Source organism: Myotis yumanensis, unplaced genomic scaffold (genome assembly GCF_028538775.1).
Source record: "Myotis yumanensis isolate MYYU_CA2020_CCGP unplaced genomic scaffold, mMyoYum1.0.hap1 SCAF_19, whole genome shotgun sequence".
NCBI classification, from domain to species: domain Eukaryota; kingdom Metazoa; phylum Chordata; class Mammalia; order Chiroptera; family Vespertilionidae; genus Myotis; species Myotis yumanensis.
The window spans coordinates 24576949-24595539 of record NW_027223770.1 but is presented as its reverse complement, the minus strand read 5'-3'; the positions used below and the strand labels follow the sequence as shown (position 1 = coordinate 24595539).

Here is an 18591-nt window from a genome sequence, read left to right as displayed (position 1 = left end):
TCTGTTAGAGTTGTGTCTGCAGTGTTGCTAGTACAAGTGATACTGCAAAGAATGTTCACTTTCATATGCAGTCAGTGCCTGCGATGGAAATCGCTGTGTCAAAGGTTTGTAATTTTGATGGCTGTTGCTAAACACTCTCCAGCTTACGTTCCCCCAGCCAGCCATGGATGCCTGTCCCCGTGACCTCACACACTCAGCGTATTGATATGTGCCAAGCTGGTGGTGAAAAAGCGTATCTGACTGTGTTTTAAACACGCCTCTGTTCGTGTTTTATTTTCTTAATTATCATTATTATTGATTTTAGAGAAAGAAGGGGGAGAAAGAGAGAGAGAAACACATTGATCTGTTGTTCCACTTATTGATGTATCCGTCGGTTGATTCTTGTATGTGCCCTGAGTGGGAATCAAACATACAACCTTGAGGTATTGGGAACACGCTCTAACCAACTGAGTTGCGTGGCCAGGGCTCATTTGTATGTTTTTGAGCCATTTATATATCCTTTCCTATGAGCTATCTTTATAATTTTTGCTCATTTCTCTTTTGTTAATCTTCACCCAAGGATTTTTTTTCTCCATTGATTTTTAGAGAGAGGAAGGGTGAGGGAGAGACACACAGAGAGAGAAACATCTATGTGAGAGAATCACATTGATGGGTTGCCTCCCGCATCACCCTGACCCGGGCTGCAGATCGAGCCTACAACTTAGGTATGTATCCTTGACCGGAATCAAACCTGTGACCATATTTTTTTAAGATATGTTTTTACTGCCCTAACCGGTTTGGCTCAGTGGATAGAGCGTCAGCCTCCAGACTCAAGGGTCCCAGGTTCGATTCCAGTCAAGGGCATGTACCTTGGTTGTGGGCACATCCCCAGTGGGGAATGTGCAGGAGACAGCTGATCAATGTTTCTAACTCTCTATCCCTCTCCCTTCCTCTCTGTAAAAAATCAATAAAATATATATTTTTTAAAAAAGATATGTTTTTACTGATTTTTTTTTTTTTAAGAAACAGAGAAAGGAGAGGGAGAGAGGAAAACATCGATGAGAGAGAAACATTGATTGGCTGCCTCCTGCACAACCCGTGTGCGGGATCAAGCCTGCAACCCCTGCATGTGCCCTGAGTGGGAATCGAACCAGCGACCTCTTGGTGCATGGGATGACAACCAACTGAGCCAACCCCTGCCAGGGCTTGCCTGTTTTTCTATGTGGTTATTGGTCCTTTTCTTCCTGCTTTGTCATGATTTCTCCCCATTTTGTTATTGCTTTTTCCTTTTCCTTGCTGAAATTATTTATGTAATCTTTTAATTTCTTCTTTCTATACTTACCTGATCTTAGTTTTTGCATTTTGATCCGATTCCATCTGGGCTTTATGTTAGGGATCCAACTTCCTCTTTTCCCAGATGGTTACCCAGTTGTCTTCACACCATTTACTGAATAATTCATCCTATCCCACAGATCTGAAATGCCATTTTCTCATATACTACATATATATATATGCTTTTGTGGCTTCTGCTCTGTACCAGCAAATCTGTCTATTCATGGGCCACTGCATTTTTATTTTTTATTTTTGGTTAATCCCCACCCAAGGATATTTTTCCCATTGATTTTTAGAGAAAGTGAAAGAGATGGAGGGAGGGAGGGAAAGAAAAACATCGATGTGAGAGCGACACACATCAACTGGTGTCTCCCACACACGTCTCGACCGGGGCCAGGATTGCACCTCCGACCCCAGGCATATGCCTTTGACTGGGAATCGAACCTGGGACCCTTTGGTCCTTAGTAACTTCAAGGAGTACTGGTCAGGTATTTTGTAGACTCTATCCCTCCACTGGGTTTGTCTGATGTTTTTCTCAGGGTGAGACTGGTATTATGAGTTTTTAAGATCCAAGTGGTGGCCTTCGCCTCCTAGCATCTCACAGGTCCAGGCCATCGGCAGGGTTTCTCACTGTCCCCTTAGCCCGGGTCACTTGGCTAAGGCGGTGGGTGCAGCTTTCTGTGCTGTGAAGTGACTTTCTCCCCGTCTGTGCTCTGGGAGCAAGTCCCCAAGTGCAGCCTACACTCGGGGAGGAGGGGGCAGGGGGTGCTGCAGAAGCCACTGGGATTCTTTCGTAAGGAGATGTGTTTCTGCACCCATCCTCCTTTATTCAATCGATTATATCTGTTTGGAGGCATAAATATTTATTTTATAATTTGGGTTTAATCCAAAACCACATTATTTTGTTGCTTGAATTGTTCCAGCTTTGGCCATTGGGCGCAAAGCAGTAAGTGAAACCCCGGCCAGTGCAGAGACGGGAAAGTGCGTTTCCCCGGTGCCTGGGCATCTGGTCAGGGATGGGGAGCCCCCTCTGCAGGAAGGAGGCCGGAGAGGGGAGGGCAGCTGGCACCCCCAGACTCCCCCAGCCTGCGGGGAAGGAGCTTCTCACCGGCTCCAGGGAGGAGGGAGGCAGGACCACAGGTGGAGACGCAGGCAGAACACGGCCTTGGCAGGGGTGGAGGCGGTGTCAACCGGTTTCTGATTCTTTCCACCGGATTTGGGCCGGGATCGGGGCTCCGCTGCTGACACCTGGCGGGTCCTGGGCTCAGCACCCTCCGTCCGCCCCTCCCTGCACGACGGCCATTTGACACTGGGTGGTGCTGACCACTTCCCCCCGTGGCCGGAGGGTGGGAGGGCCCCTCAGGCCACTGCCCCCCAACTTCAGAGAGTCCGGGCTGCGGCTGTGGGCGCAGGGGCCGCTGACGTAATCGCTTGGTGAAGGGCCGGCCCTGCAGGTCTCGGAGGTGATGGATGCGGACGGAGCAGGGAGCCCGCGCAGCGCGTGACTCGCCCAAGGTCACACGGCGGGGGCCGGGCCCGACCCAGGCGGCGTGAGCCCCGCGGCCGGCGGTCCGAGCGGCTTCGGAGCGGGGACGGAGCGGGGTACGGAGCGGGGACGGAGCGGGGACGCGGGCGCGGCGGGAAGGGCTCCTGTTCTGGGGCCGGCGAGAGCGGCGCGGGCGCGGAGGGCGGGCCCCTCCTCGGGCTTCCTGCGCCCGTCACCTTCCCGCGACCCTTCCCGGGAGGCGTCCGGCGAGTCGGGGGCGGCGGGAGGGGCAGGCGGTTACCTCATCGGCGAGGCGGCGACTCCGGTGCCGGAGCGGGAGCAGGACGCAGGGAGCGAGGCGCCCGGAGGCAGCACGGCCCGCGCCCCGCTCCGCGGCGGGACCCTCGCGGCGAGGAAGCCGGCTCCGTGCCCCGCGCCCCGGCGGCGCTCCCGTCGCGCTGCGGGCGGAGGCGGGGTCTGCGCGCGGCGCGTGGGTCCCGGCTCCCCGAGCTTTCGGGCGCCCGTCCGCCGGCTCGGCTGTCAGTCCTCCCGCCGCCCGCTCCGTCCTCCCGCCCGGCCGCCCCGGCCCCGGGTGCTCCGGGGGCGACGAGGAGCGGAGGGGCCCGGGCGCACCGGGCAGGGCGCGCGGGGCGCACAGCGGCGCCGGCCCATGAGGCTCCCCACGCGGGGCGCGGCAGCGCGCGCCGGCCATGGGGGGCAGCCTGCGGGTGGCCGTGCTGGGCGCCCCGGGCGTGGGCAAGACGGCCATCATCCGCCAGTTCCTGTTCGGGGACTACCCCGAGCGCCACCAGCCCACGGACGGGCCCTGCCTCTACCGGCCGGCGGTGCTGCTCGACGGCGCAGTCTACGACCTGAGCATCCGCGACGGGGACGGCGCTGGACCCGGTCAGAGACCCGGAGGCCTCGAGGTAGCGGCCGGAGGGCGTGACAGTGTGTGTGTGTGTGGGGGGGGGGGGGGTCGGTGCACACGAGGGTGCACACGGTGCCTATGGGTTGAAGGATGAACGTGTGCCCCCGTGTTGTGTGTCCCACCTTCTCGCTGGCCTGAGGCGCACAAGCCGGGGCCCCAGGCGATGTGCAAAGTGCCTCCGTCTGTCCCTCCATCTGTGCCGCCTCCACCTGGGGGTCTGGCTCCGTGCGGGGTGGAGCATCCTGTGTTCAGGGCCTTGAACGGAGCTGCAGAGGGAGAGTTGGGGCCAGACACAGGGATGCCCTTTCGGGGAGGGGGTGCCATTCTCTGCTCCCTCCTGTCTGTGACCTGAGCAAAGACTCGTGGAGTCATTTGTGGAAAGTCCAGAACAGACTCAGCCCTCGGAGAGGGGAAGAGGCAGGAGGAGGGAGGGTTTCCGGGAGGGAGGGCGGCACCTGGGCTGAACCCATCGGACGAGTGAAGTGGCAACAGCCTCCCAGGTGCAAATGAGAGCGTGTGTTAGTCCTCGAGGCCTAACCGTTTGCAGCTGCCCACGCCAGGCCACGGGCTTTGCAATTCGCTTTAGGGGCGGGAAAACGGCTGCCCCAGAGCCTCATTGGGCCGAGCCGAGGGGAGGCGCCTGAGAGTTAAAGGCTGGAAGGATGAGGAAGAGACTAGAGGGCAGGCGGAGAGGCGACCTGGGCTGAGGGAGGGCTGGTGGCCGACCAGCTTCAAGCAGCTTTGGCCACAGGGACAGTCGGGCCCAGGGCTCAGAGGAGGATGAGCGTGACCTGTGGGTTTAGCGTCAAGACCCCCCCGCAGAAGTCAGGACAGGGGGAAACGGCCCCGGCCCGCCCCGGCCCACCCCGGCCTCCCGCCCCCAGGAGTGGCCGGGCCCGAAGGACTGGAGCTTGCAGGACACGGACGCCTTCGTGCTGGTCTACGACATCTGCAGCCCCGACAGCTTCGACTACGTGAAGGCCCTGCGGCAGCGAATTGCGGAGACCAGGTGAGGGCAGGGCTGGTGGGGAGGGGAAGGACACGCGCTTTGGCCCGTCGGGCCTGGCCTTGCCCCCGGGGAGGGGTTCGGCTCTTTTGCTGTCCTGGGCCTGCGTCCTTGCATGGGAAGGTCTTTGGCGCTCACGGGTCTGGTGTTCGCTTGGGGGTTTCTGGCCGCAGGAGAGGGTGCTCCTGAGGGTACGTCCCCACTGGGGGAATTCTCTGGCGTGGGGTCCCCGGCACCGCCGCCCTCATGGCTCCCTGGCCCCCCCAGGCCGGCAGGCGCGCCCGAGGCGCCCATCCTCGTGGTCGGCAACAAGCGGGACCGGCAGCGGCTGCGCTTTGGGCCTAGGCGCGCCCTGGCCGCCCTGGTGCGCAGGGGCTGGCGCTGCGGCTACCTCGAGTGCTCGGCCAAGTACAACTGGCACGTGCTGCGCCTCTTCCGCGAGCTGCTCCGCTGCATCCTGGTGCGCGCGCGGCCCGCTCACCCCGCCCTGCGCCTGCAGGGGGCGCTGCACCCCGCACACTGCAGCCTCATGTGACCAAAGTGGACCGCGAAGCTGCTGGGAGAGCCGGACCCTTTGAGTGGACCAACCAGGGGCCTGGATTGGAGGAGCTGGCCCAGCTTCCTTCGGATTGGACAGGACAGTCTCCTCCCTGATTGGATGAGGGGAGCTCCCACCCAGTTTCCTGGGCGACAGGCCTTTTTTTTGAATTTCAATTGGACCCAGACAGGCTCCAAGCCTCATCAGACAAGATCAGAACCTTCTGGGTATCATTGAGTCGTTCACGAGCCTGAGGAACTGGACTGTGAATCTGGTTGGAAGCTCGCAGGCGGCTCCAGGAGCCTCATTGGGCCGAGCCTTAAGCCACACCTTCCGGGAGATAATAAAGAGGGAACCTTTGCAAGTGCACCTGGCGTCTCTGGGATGGGCAGGGTCGTTTTATGTCTAGAAAACGGAGTTGCTAGGCTTGGCCCCCGGAGTTAACTCCAGAATCCCAGCATGTAACGAGGGTGTGATGGCCCCAAGGATGAAACAGACAAGAAACAGACACAAGTGGCCGGAACAAAACTTTACTGTCAGGCTCTGCAGGGCCACAGGAGGGTCCTCGTTGGGCTCCTCTAAGGCATTCAATAATATTAGTAATTAAATAGCGATGCTCATCCCCCGATCGGAATGTACAAGAGGTCCCATTGTGCCATGTAAGGGGTCTGGTACCCGAGAGGTGCGGGGGTGGGTGTTCCCTGATGCGGAGGGTTAAGGCCACAAAGGAAAAGGAAGAGGAGCAACGGGCCTGGAGGCAGCTGGGCTGGTCCGTCACATCCAGGAATCCGGCTCCACCCGTGGGCTGACCGAGTGCAGGGCACGCCAGGCCCCGGGCACCGTGGGTTCGGATGGGCGGCGGGGGCCGCGAGGCGTGGGAATTCGTGAGGGTTTCCCGTCGGGCTGTGTGTCCATCCGGCCCCGTGCCCAGGTCCTTGGGGGCTCAGGGCCAGCCAGGTGACTCCCAGATGCATCTGGCTGCCCCCCGACACCAGGGCAGGGGCTGCCTTCATCGGAAGAGCTGGACAGGGCTGGCCCCCGGCACCCGGGCAGCCCATTGGCCACCCGGCCAGAGTCCCCTGGTTGGCCACACTTGCCACCCAGGACGCAGAGGGACGAAGAGGAGGAGCTGGAGGAACAGTAGGCCGAGTCAGGGCCGGGAGCGTCCGGGGCCCGAGCCGGGTCAGGGGCGGGTCCAGCGGGGGTGCCCCCAGCAGTAGCCCCAAGGGCTCGGGCGTTGGCCAGGAACTCCTCTTCCAGGCGCCGGAACAGCTGCTGTTCATGCTGCGGGTCAAGCTGCAAGGGGGTGCGGAAGACGCTGGCCGGCGTGGCGCCCAGCTCTGGCCTAGGGCTGGAGATCCGGGGCGGCCGGGGGGCTGCAGGGCTGCGGGCACGGGGAGTGTGGGGGCTGCTCCTGCCTGAGCCCCCACCGGCCCTACCCCGCGGCACCCAAGTGTGCTGCCCGTCTCGGTCCCGACGCACAAGCAGCACAGCCTGCTCCTCGCGGCTCTGGCTCCGGGCGCGCCGGGCAGGGCTGGGGGTGGACAGCTGGGCCTTCCGGCCTTGTGGGGCCTCCTGGAGCCGCCCCCGATCTAGCTGGTCTCGGGACTGGCTGCGCGGGGCGGGGGGTCGTCTCGGGGAGGCTGGGGTGCCTGTGGTCAGCCGCCGGCCGGGCCGCTCCCTCCGGGGGCCAGTGCCCGAGTCATCACTTCGGGCACCAAGGGGGCCGCTCTGGGCGGAGGAGGCTGAAGAGTCGCTGTCCCCAGAGTAGCGTCGGGAGCGGGGATGGGGGGGAAGCTGATCCCGGGCCCTGGGGTGGGGGAACAAGAGAGACGGGGCGTCATGGAAAGAGGACTGGCGAGCAGGAAGGGCAGGGAGAGGAAGGAAGAAGCACGTCTGTGGCTGGTAGGAGGCGGGGAAGACACCTGTGGTGCTGCGGGGTTCGGTGGGGGTTCGTGTCTGTCCTGGGGACTTCCAGGGAGAAGTGAGGCTCTGCAGCCGCTTCCTGCAGCTAGGGCTCCCCTGCTCCTCCCCTCCCCCTCCCCTCAACCCCAAGGCAGCGGAAGAAGCAAGGCCTCCCGGGCCCTAAGCTCCAGCCCTCCTGTTTCCTGGGCCAGGCCTGAGGGAAGCAGGGTTGGTTGAACTGGCTGCCACCCAGCCCCAGGGCCCGCCCCAGCTGTGTTGTTAGTTTGGTTGGGTTGCCATGGAGACGGGAAGCTAGGCCTGCCCCCACCCACGGGAACTATTCCCAGGGTGTGAGTCACAGGCTCCTGCATCATCCAGGCCAGGGCTGACGCTCCCACCCCCATCCCCGCCTTCTAGACCTCTCACCTCCATGTCTTCCTGCCTCTCACCTGAGTGGGGTCTCGGGCCCCTCCTTGGCGCTTCGTGAGCTCATGGGCATCACCTCTGGCCGGGAGCCTCGCCGCTCACCCCCTGGGGCTGGGCTGCCCGCTCGGGGGCTGGGAGTGGGTGACACCCTCTGTGGGGAGAACGTTTGGGTCCTCGGCGGGGGCGGGCGGTGCGCTGCAGGGGGCAGACAGGCGGCATGTGAGCGGTGGAGCCAGAGAGAGGAGCCCCCTGCCCGCCTGCCCGGCCGAGGGCACCAACCGGTGGAGGAGCAGCGGCAAGGGTCGTGCTTGTCCAGGTAGTGCTCCAGCGTGTCCCAGCCGCCACCCACGCGCACCATCACGTGGCTCCTCAGCACCTGTGGGAGCCGCCAAGGGCCGGTCACAGCCTGTCCCGGGGGCCTCGGAGCCCGGCCCTGGGGCGGCTGCTGCAGGCAGCCCCTCTCTCACCCGCACGAAGATGAGCAGGCTGGAGTCTCCGACTCGGTACTTGCCCTCGGAGACCTTGATCATGGGGAACTGGTCCGGGCAGGTGCAGTGGCCCAGGATCTCCCTCACCTGAGGCCAGAGAGGAGAGGCTGGGGGTCAGGGGGGAAGCCCCTCCTCCCAGAGCCTGCTGTCAGTCAGTCACTCCAGGCTCAGGAGAAAGGAGGTCCTTCCGGGGAAGTGGAGCTTGGACTCTGTGGCCCCAGACGTCCTGTAGCCTCTGCACATGACCTTTCACCAGCTCTCCTTCCCCTTTGGCTGTCAGATGGCGGGGCTGTGGTCAGGCCAGGACTTGGGGCCCCAGCGAGGCACATCCCCAAAGCCCCTCAGCCTGGGGGCAGCCCTGGAGCCATCCCCACTCCCCCTTCACCCACTTCACAGACATGAAGACTGAGGCCCAGAGGGAGGCCAGGTCCCAGGAGGGGGCAGGTTACAGGACTTGGCACTGAGGCAGGGATACCACAGACGCACCAACATGCACGCACAGGCCACCCGCACGGTGAGCAGACATCTACGCACACGTCCCTCCAGGCCCTGAGCTGCCAGGCTGGCTATGTGGGCGGCCCCGCCTGCCTCCCTGCCCACAGCAGAGCGGAGGAAATGAGCAGGTGGAGCCTCGGGTGACCCTGGCCCAGGACGGGGGTGGGGTGGCAGCCTCTGCCCACGCCATCCGGCTGTTGCCCTCCAGAACTGGCACATCGCAGCCCCAAGCCCTTGATAAGGAGGAAACTCTTGGCCTGGCTGCGGGGGTGTCAGGGACACCGAGGTCCCGGGGGGACCTCTGTGCTCAAGTAGAACTAACTCCGCAGCTCCCAGCGGCAGCTCTGGGCTTGGCTTCGCCGATAAGTGATGTGGGAAGGGCCCTGGGGAGTGGGAGGGGCCAGTGGAGCCCCTGGGAGCTTCCCGAGGCACCACTGAGCACCTACTGTGCGCAGGGCACCTTGTCCAGGGCCGTGTCCCAGGCACCCACTTCGCATTGAGCAACGTGGATGCAGTTGCCTAGCACTTGAGGGCACACAGGAGGGGCTCAGCTCATGTGGCCCCTGGATGAAGGAACACCCCGCCCTTGTCTGGTGCCTGGTTAGCAGGTACCCATGCAATCGGGCTCCGATTGTATCCCAGGTCGGCTGGGGCTCGTGACCTCCCCAAGACCTCTCCCTCTGTCGGTCTGCTCATCTCCTGGCTGCGAGGTAGACATTCAGTGCTCAATACATGCACCCTTTCCCCGGGACAGGCTGTCCTGCAGAGCTTCGGGACCAGTTGTGGGCACCGGCTCTGCCGTCCGGTCCTGGCACAGCGCAGGGTGAGAGGCTAGCAGGACGGGACTCACCAGCTCGTCCAGGTTGCGCAGGTCCATGGGCGTCATGCGGGGCCCTCGGGTGGGAGCCCCAGGTGCAGCCGAGGTTTCGGGGGTGCCCTCCTCATCCTCAGCGGCCGGGGCGTGGGGGGCCGAGGGTGCGGCGCGCAGCTCCTGCTCGATCTCCTGCTCAAACTGCACGAGGCGCGGGGCCAGCAGGCCGAGGCGGGCCCCGCGCCGCGCCACCTCCAGCAGGCAGAGCACCACGCTCTTCTCGTTCTTGCGCAGCACCAGGTCCTCCGTCTCGAACATGAGCACCTCGGGCACCCCCAGCTCCGCCCGGCACCAACCGATGAAGGTGGCCACGTTGTCCCGGGCCACGAAGGAGCCGGGCGCCACGCTGTGGGCCTGGAAGGCCACCCCCCGGGCGGGACGGGCGGCAGCCAGCGCGCGGGCGGCCTCGGTGACGGCGTTGGCATGCTGGCACAGAGTGGTGCCGGTGGCCAGTCCCATCAGGAAGCCGTCGCCCCCGCCGGGCAGACCCAGGCCGTACAAGGCATTGAGCCACTCGGCCAAGTCCTCCTTCATGGCCTCCACGTAGGCCTCGCTCGAGCGGAACGGCCTCACACTCTTGGCGGCCGAGCCTGCGATGCTCGCCACTGGGTCTGCCATGCCCGGGCCAGCGGAGTCACTGTGGGCAAGGACACAGACGGGGCTGCTGTGAGGGCGTGGCGAGGACTCAGCAGAGTCTAGACCACCGACCACCTGTATCCACCTGCCGTTTCAGGCCCAGTGCCTGCGTTTGAACCCTTAGCTGTGAGCAGTTTCTCTGGACCTCAGTTTCCTCATCAGTGAAATGGGCACAGTAACCCCACCTTCCTCCTCGGACCTCACGGGGCCATTTTTACAAACGATTAAGTGTCCATAAGTGCTGTTTGGCTCTCGGGGCGTGGGGAGTGGATTGGGGGACCTGGTGGAGTCCTCCCTCCCAGGCAGGGGGGCACCCATCCTTACCCCCCATGTGATCGGTTAGAGCTGAGCCCTGGAGAGATGAAGCCCACCAGCCGCAGGTGCCCAGCGGGCAGGGGAGGAGCCCAGGTCCTGACTCGGCGGGGTTCGCTCCACTGCTCAGGGAGCTGCCCGCTAGACACCCCCTCCTCTGGGAAGGTCAGGGTCCTCCCTCAGCCCCTTCCCTAAGGACCGTGTCATCGTAACAAGGACCCGGCGGTAACAGGAACCTCACTGACGTGGGCCAGGGCTGAGCGGGCTGAGATAACGTCTCCATTTTACAGATGAGGAAACTGAGGTGCAGAGAAGGGCGGGAAGGCCCTCAAGGTTGCAGACCCGTGAGCCGGGCGGTGGAGACCGAGCCGCGGCCCAGGCGCGGGGCCCCGAGTGGCTGGTCCCAAGCCTGACCCGGGAGCCTCCCCAGCGCCCAGGCCGGTGCCTCCGGTGCCTCCGGCCGGGACTCCGAATGGCCTCCAGCCGCCCGATCTGCCCTTCCCGGCTCCGGCCCAGAGAGGGTGCGGGGCTGCCCAAGGTCACACAGCCCCGGGGAGCCGAGGCTGCCGCCGCCCGGTCCCCATCGGCGCGCGCCCGCCGGGCAGGGGCGGCCGGGGGTCCCCGCGCTCACCTGGCTCATCCCGCGGCCTCGGGGAGCATCGCCCCGGCGGGGCCGGAGCCGGGCCGGGCCACCGCAGAGAGGCGCCGCCCGAGCCGAGCCCCGGCGATCGGTCCGGTCCCGCTGCCGCCGCTGCGGAGCCGCCTCGCCCCGCCTCCCTGGAATTCGGATCCGGCCGGAGGGGGCGGGTGGGGCCGCGCTCTTAAAGGGGCCGCGCAGTTCCCGTCCCGGCGGGCGGGCTGGAGGAGGAGCTGGAGTCTCCTGACCAGGGGCCGGGCCAGAGGCGGCACCAGGGCCCCGGCCATCCTGCCACCCCGCAGGGCCCGTCCTCAGCCCGGCCGGTCCCACAGCCCCTCCCACCCGCCTGTTCTCCTGGGGAGGGGTCCGGCACCCCCCCCTTTAGTGGTCCCCCCGGAGAAGGCCGCAGGGCCTGTTCCTGAGATGCACTCCGGAAGCGATAGAGCCGGGCGCTGCCAAGTCACCTCCGGCTGGAATGGGCCTCCCTGGGCCAGATAAGGAGCCACCTCTCGGGTTCGAGCTCTCCGATTGCAGAGCCAGCCTCTGGGAGCGGGAGGGCGGCCCCCGCGGTGCCCAGGCAGCGTCCTGTGCCACATTGAATGTTCGTTTTCAAGCCCGAGTTTCGGGGAACCCATTTCTTGGATTGGGACACTGAGGCGCAGCGGGTGGGGGGCTGAGGCCAGCGGATCTGACCCTGTGACTCCTGCCCGGTCCCAGGCACCGGGAGCACTTCTGGTCGCCTGGGTCAGGAGGTTCCGAGGGGAGAGGAGGGTCTGGGGCAGCCTGGGCAGCCCAGCTGGGAGGGTTAACCATCCCCCCCCCCCACACTCCCCCCACCCCCTGTCTCTTTTCAAACTGCAGAGGAGGGGCCTGGCTGGGATCCTGGGAAGTCCTGCCTCCTGCTGCTGCCGGCTGGGCGGGGACACCAGGCCTGGCTGGGAGCAGCCTTGCTGGCCAGACTAGGCCAGCTTGCGGGGAGGGGGGCGGGGGGGAGAGGTAGGGGGGAAGCACAGTCAACAATAGCCGAGACTAAAGCGCCCACTGTGTGCCAGACCAGCTCTGTGCCCTTGACCTGAAGTCACCTCTATGAGGGACACCTTTATGCCCAAACTAGAGCTCAGTCAGGAGAGCAGATGGAGCTGGGGGTTTGAACATGACTATTAGGGGAATACCCTCATTCTAGGATCAGGGGATTTTTTTTGAGTGCCTACTGTGTGCCAGACTTCCTGGTGCCAGCTGATCACATGCATCATCTCACCAAGTCCTCATGACCTTGCAAAAAGTGGGCTCTCTCCCCCATGTGGGTCTACCCTTTGCTCCAGTGCCCTCCCCCCACCAGAGTGAGAAATAGTAATGGCGGACGCTCCTGTGTCACCTACTGTGTGCTGAGTCTCTTAGCACTGGAGCAAAACGCAGGCAACGAAACAGCTAGTTCTCAGGCTTGGAGGCAGCTGCTGGGGAGGAGTCCACAGAGTGCATGGGGGGGGATGGGTCTGCAATCTTAAATCAGTGATCAGTAGAGGTGAGGACGGGAGCTTTGAGATATCTGGACGGAGACCCCGAGGTGGGCATGTGGCTGCTGGGTTCGAGGAAAAGGGGAAGGAGGCCTGTGAGGCTGGAGTGAAGGGAGATGGAGGGAGGGAGGAAGATAGAGAAATTGGAAGCAGATCTAGTCGACTGTGGGCCACGCCTCTTTTGAGGGGTTTAGAGCAGAGGAGGGGTGTGACCTGACTGGTCTTAACAGGTTCCCTGTGGCTGCTGTGCCGGGCGGGCCGGTGCCCCACGGCCGGAGCCCCAGGGCCGGGGTGGGTTCTGGCTGTGGGGAGAGCTGAGAGCTGACAGAATGTGGAGTAAGAATGTGAGGACAGGGTTGGGGCTGCTGATACCTGGGGAAGAGAGGCTGCTGGAGACGGGCAGGGAACACGGGTGTTGGGAGAGATCAGGGTGTGGACACTAAGTAATTTAATCGTCAACATAATCCTAGGAGATCGTGTTTTTATGTGTTCTCGTTTCATAATTTAAGGAAACAGGCCCAGAGGGGGCAAGGGATGTGCGGGCAGCTGCTGTGCAGATATTTCACTCCTTGCTGCCCTGCAGGGCCCGGGATGGAGGAGAGGTCACATGACCCCCCCCCCCCCCCCCCCCCCAGCCTAGAGCAGCTCCTGGTTCACAGCTCCTTCCCTGAGGAGGGGACCGAGCGGTCTCCCTGCCTCCAGAGGACAGACCTCAACGTTCTGGCGCCAGAACATGTGGCAGGGGTGGTGCTGACTGGTGTGGCCAGACCTGGGGCCCGGGCCATGGAGGCTCTTGACTTTGACCCCTTCTGTTGTGTGGCAACCTCGTCTGTCCCTCGCAGGACCAAGGAAAGTCACAGAAACTGCTGGGGGGACAGGAGGTGTCGGCCAATGTTGTCCTGAGCCCGGCCCCGCCAACCTCACAGGCCACCTCGGGGTGCAGGAGGCTGTGGCTCCAGTGCAGGCTTGGCCTGGTGCTTGGCCAGTGGGCATGTGGCCAAAACGTTTGCCCCCCATGCGGGGTGCCAGGGAGCAGCCTGCTCAGCCTGGTTGCAGCTGGAGGTCAGGTGATGGCCATGCAGTGTTCAAGCAAGGTCCTCGCGGGCGCCGGGCGGGTGGGGTGCCAGGCGGCGGGGGTGCCTTTTGGGTCCCCTTGAAGCTCTCCAGGCTAGTCTGAGCTTGTGACACAGCCCAGGGTGTGAGTAACTGACAGGGGACTTCAGGCTGCTCTGCCCAGATGTGGGTCCACCTGTGACGACTCTCCTGCCCTGGCTGTGGGACCCCGGCTTCCCTGAGCTGCCTCGTGCTCTCCGTGAGCAGCAAAACCATGAAACCCCGGAGCCCCTGCTTACCAGCCCCTCCACCCGCTGTTATGGGAAAGGGGACCTGCGTACCAGAAAGGGGTCTCCCCAGCGCCGGCCGGTAGGGTGTGGGTGCCTTACTTCGTGCAGGAAAGATTTCACAACAGGTGGAGTTTAGAGGACGTTTATTAAAGCTGGGGACCTTGAACAAGAAAGGGCTGGGCTGCTTCAGCTCACTGAGAAGTCAGAGAAAAGGGGGCCTTGGGGACAGGGTTGGGGGTTTGTCTGGGATGAACTGCTGCTGCCCTGGTCGCCAGCCTCGTGGAGTCCCTTGGAGTTTCGGAGATGCTGTGGCTCCAATGCAGGCAGGAAGGGGGTGGGGAAGCTTGGGCAGGCTCCTGGGACCGGGAGAGTGCACTGGGTCCTTTGTCTTGAGCTGTTTTAAAGGCTGGACGGCTAGGGGAGATCTTAGGGGGAAGATCAATAGAATATTCATCAGCTTGATGCTGATGCACCAAAATGAGATTTATTCTCGTAACTTCATCTGTCCTTGGCGTGTGGTTGGCAAATGGCACCGATTGGATTTCTGCTGTCTCCCTGAGTAGGGTGAGTTAAGCTATCTCCCCCCTGGTTGGGGAGGAGTACAAACCATTTTCTATATATTTTTTAAAAATATTTAAATCTTTATTGTTGAAAGTATTACATATGTCCGCCTCCTCCCTCCATTGTCCCCTTGTAGCCCGCCCCCACTTCAGGCCTTCACCACCCTATTGTCCGTGTCCATGGGTTATGCTTGTATATATGCATACAAGTTCTTCGGTTGACCTCCTCCCACCCACCCACCCTCCTCCACCTTCCCTCTGAGGTTCCGCAGCCTGTTCTATGTTTCTGTCTCTGGATCTATTTTGCTCATCAGTTTATGTTGTTCATTAGATTCCACATATGAGTGAGATCATGTGATCCTTGTCTTTCTCTGACTGGCTTATTTCACTTAGTATAATGCTCTCCAGGTCCCTCCATGTTGTCTCCAAGGGTAAGAGTTCCTTCTTTTTTACAGCTGCATAGTACTCCATGGTGTAAATGTGCCACAGCTTTTTTAAATCTATTCATCTGCTGATGGGCACTTGGGCTGTTTCCAGATCTTAGCTGTGGTAAATTGTTACTATGGACATAGGAGTGCGTAAGTTCTTTCTGATTGGTGTTTCGGGTTTCTTAGGATATATTCCTAGAAGTGGGATCACTGGGTCAAATGGCAGCTCCATGTTGAATCTTTTGAGGAAACTCCATACTGTTCTCCACGGTGGCTGCACAGTCTGCTTTCCCACCAGCAGTGCCTGAGGGTTCCCTTTTCTCTGCATCCTTGCCAACTCCTGTTGTTTGTTGATTTGTTGATGGCAGCCATTCTGACAGGTGTGGGGTGATCCCTTCTTGGTGTTTTTTTGCATCTCTCTGATCATCAGTGACTCTGAGCATTTTTTTCATGTTTCTTGGCCGTCTGTATGTCCGCTTTGGAGAAATGTCTATTTAGATCCTTTGCCCATTTTTTAATTGGATTGTTTGTCTTCCTTTTGTTAAGTTGTATGAGTTCCTTACATATTTTGGATAGTAACCCTTTATCAGATGTATCATTGGCAAATGTGTTCTCCCATAGAGTGGGCTCCCTTTTCGTTTTGTTGATGTTTTCTCTTGCTGTGCAGAAGCGTTTTATTTGGATGTAGTCCCACCTGTTTATTCTCTCCTTCGTTTCCTTTGCCCCAGGAGATGTATCTGTAAACATATTGCTACAAGAGATGTCTGAGATGTTGTTGCCTATGATTTCTTGTAAGATTTTTATGGTTTCCGGTCTTACATTTAAGTCCTTTATCCACCTTGAGTTTATTTTTGTGTATAGTGTAAATTGGTGGTCTAGTTTCATTTTTTTTTGCATGTATCTGTCCAATTTTCCCAAAACCATTTATTGAAGAGGCTGTCTTGACTCCATTGTATATTCTTGCCTCCTTTGTCAAATATTAATTGAGCTTAATGGCTTGGGTCAATTTCTGGGATCTCTGTTCTATTTCATCGATCTATATGCCTGTTCTTGTGCCAGTACCAGGCAGATTTGATTATAGTGGCTTTGTAGTATAGCTTGATATCTAGTATTGCGATTCCTCCAACTTTGTTGTTTTTTCTTGAGATTGCTGCAGTTTCCCTACCCGGCTTGGCTCAGTGGATAGAGCGTTGGCCTGCGGACTGAAAGGTCCTGGGTTCGATTCTGGTCAAGGGCACATGCCTGGGTTGCGGGCTCGATCCCCAGTGTGGGGCATGGAGGAGGCAGCCAATCAATGATTCTCGCTCATCATTGATGTTTCTATCTCTCTCTCTCTCTCCCTTCCTCTCTGAAATCAATAAAAATGTTTTTTTGTTTGTTTTAAAAGATTGCTGCAGCTATTCAGGGTCTTTTTTTGGTTCCACATAAATTTTTGGAGTATTTGTTCTAGATCTGTGATACATGCTGTTGGTATTTTAATAGGGACTGCAATGAATCTGTAGATTGCCTTGGGTGGTATGGCCATTTTAATGATAATTCTACCAATCCATGAACACAGTATATTCTTCCACTTGTTTATGTCTTCCTCTATCTCTTTTCTCAATGTCCTCTGAGTACAAGTAGTTCTCTGAGTACAAGTCTTTTACCTCCTTGCAAACCATTTACTCTTGAGTGTCCATGGTTGAGGGAAGGTAGGATTTACTCGGTGGCTGTAAACTGCTGTTTAACTACCTGCCTTAGTTTCCCTGTTCGTTGTTCTGGTTTACCGGCCTGTCTCAACACTCTGCTCACTGCTCACCCCAAACCCCACAGCTCTGTGAGGAGTGGGGCAACACTGGGGCAGATTGAGAGTCCTTTGTGGGCTCAGTGTCCTGGTGTCTGGGCTCAGCTCCTGGTTGCCTTGGCCACTAGTCCTGGTCACTGTCCTTGGCCCCACAGCCCCTGGAGCCCCAAGTTCCTTCTGTGGAGCAGATGAGCCACTTCCTGCGGGCCTTTGTTCATGTGTGGGCCAGAGATTAGTCACCCATTGACTCCGTAACCTTCGCCCAGGCCTCTGGGTGTGGCTGAGTGGGACCATGAGGCTGTGTTGGAAATTTTTATTCTAAGCGTGACTGGCCAGGAGCTGAGTTTGCAGCAGGTTGTGGAAACGAGGCAATACTTTTCCTCTGACTTCTCTCTCACCTCTTCTGTTTTTACTCCTGCCCCTGCCCATTCCCCCCCCCCCCCCCCCCCCCCCATTGACCAGCTTGGTACAGCCCTTTGAGACACAGCTCGACTGGGCACTTGAGGCCAGCGCGGTTCAGAGTTTCTTTTGGCGGAAATTGGCCTTCCTGACAAACACCTCCACCCTAGGCCTGGGCATCTGGAACATAACCCCTCTTACAGGTCCATTCATTTAGTGCTAGTGACAAACCCCTCTCCAGGCAGGGACATGAGGCCACTCTTGGGACAGCCTCAAGCTCTAGGCGGGAGACAGCCAGTGCCTGCTGCGATGGATGTCTGTGCAGCAGCTTCCAGTAAGGCTGCTTGTCCTCTCAGCGCTGGCTGCGGGCCAAGAGCGCCCAGCCTTTCATAAAGGAGCGTGTGTGGGAGGCAAGAGGGTGCCCTCACCCTCACCTTGGCCCCTCGATGCCAAGCCCCACCTCTCCTCTGAGGAACTGGATCATACCTCCCATCTCAAAGGGTCCTTAGGAGTTCCACGTGCCGAGGCGGTGCTTGCACGATGCATGGGTGAAGTTTGGGCCTCGGGTGTGTACCTGTCACAGCCAAGGTGTTGGAGGAACAGCGCTGGCCCATGTGCCGCGACTACAGTGGGCAGAGCGGGCAGCTGTCACGGGGCTGCAGGGCCCAGTGGGTCATGACAGGGGTGGTGGGAGTCCCCAGGTTTCGACAATAGTGACGACTTTGCATGGCGAGAAGTCACTGGCCAGCATGGGGAAAAGGCGAGCGGGAGAGGGAGCCCAGGGAGAGGCACGGGGCCTGGACTGTGGTGGGTGATGGCGCTGTTCTCATTGTGAAGAGGACCTGAGGGGTCAGGAGGGGACTGGAGTGGGTTCCAGAGAACAAGGAGCCAAGGACTCCGAGGTTCAGGCACGGGGGCAAGTGCTTGTTTGCGAGATGTGGTGGAGGGGGCAGCGGGCAGGGTCCAGCCCTGCTTGAGCCCAGCGGACACCGAGGAGCTGGCGCTGGGGAAGAGGGTGCCCCACCCGTACAGACGGAGGGAGCCAGCCAGGCGGTGACCTACCCCTGGCCGTGGGCCTCTCCCATGTTAGAGGTGGGTGGTGACTGGAGAGCTGCTCTGTCAGCAGAGGCAAGACTGATTACAAGTGGGTTCTAGAAGGAACGGAGAAACGGTGGCACCTGGAGGGGGATAATGACGGGTTAAAGGAGGGTTTTCCAGAGGTGGGTGCTGACCTGGTAACTACGAACTGGAGATGGATGTCCAGGGGGGCTGGGTGAGGCGCAGTCTGTCCCCGAGCAGGAGCAGGGAGAGCGCTGTGGCCAGCAGAGCAGTGCGCAGCTCCGGATGATTCCAAAGCCCTGCTCCCACAGGGGCAGGCATGGAAGGGAAGTAATTTTCTCCAAATGTTTCTTGTTCCTTCCCCAGGCTCGCGGTGACACTCTCCTTGGACCTTTGGACATGAGTTTGTCTTTCCTGACGGGATGTGTGGAGGCCTGCTGATTTCCTAACATCTGCTGGTGAT

General features: G+C 60.3%; 2 protein-coding genes across 3 annotated transcripts; one reads left to right on the top strand and one right to left on the bottom strand.

The window, feature by feature from the left end:
- The first annotated feature begins 1731 nt into the window (after positions 1 to 1731).
- Positions 1732 to 5900, top strand: RASL10A (RAS like family 10 member A). Of its 2 annotated transcripts, XM_070399513.1 has the most exons (4): positions 1732 to 1799; positions 2766 to 3726; positions 4613 to 4737; positions 5002 to 5900. In XM_070399513.1, exons 2-4 carry the CDS (start codon positions 3508 to 3510, stop codon positions 5267 to 5269), a joined length of 612 nt encoding a protein of 203 aa, XP_070255614.1. In that variant the 5' UTR covers positions 1732 to 1799; positions 2766 to 3507; the 3' UTR covers positions 5270 to 5900. The 2 variants fall into 2 exon arrangements, with proteins under 2 accessions (XP_070255614.1, XP_070255613.1); XM_070399512.1 differs by lacking the exon at positions 1732 to 1799 and having other exon boundaries at positions 2483 to 3726.
- GAS2L1 (growth arrest specific 2 like 1) lies at positions 5787 to 11178 on the bottom strand. The gene is made up of 6 exons (XM_070399511.1): positions 11037 to 11178; positions 9437 to 10094; positions 8071 to 8178; positions 7883 to 7979; positions 7627 to 7798; positions 5787 to 7082 (listed from the first exon to the last, which is right to left on the bottom strand). Exons 2-6 carry the CDS (start codon positions 10073 to 10075, stop codon positions 6047 to 6049), a joined length of 2052 nt encoding a protein of 683 aa, XP_070255612.1. The 5' UTR covers positions 10076 to 10094; positions 11037 to 11178; the 3' UTR covers positions 5787 to 6046.
- Between the last annotated feature and the right edge of the window lie 7413 nt (positions 11179 to 18591).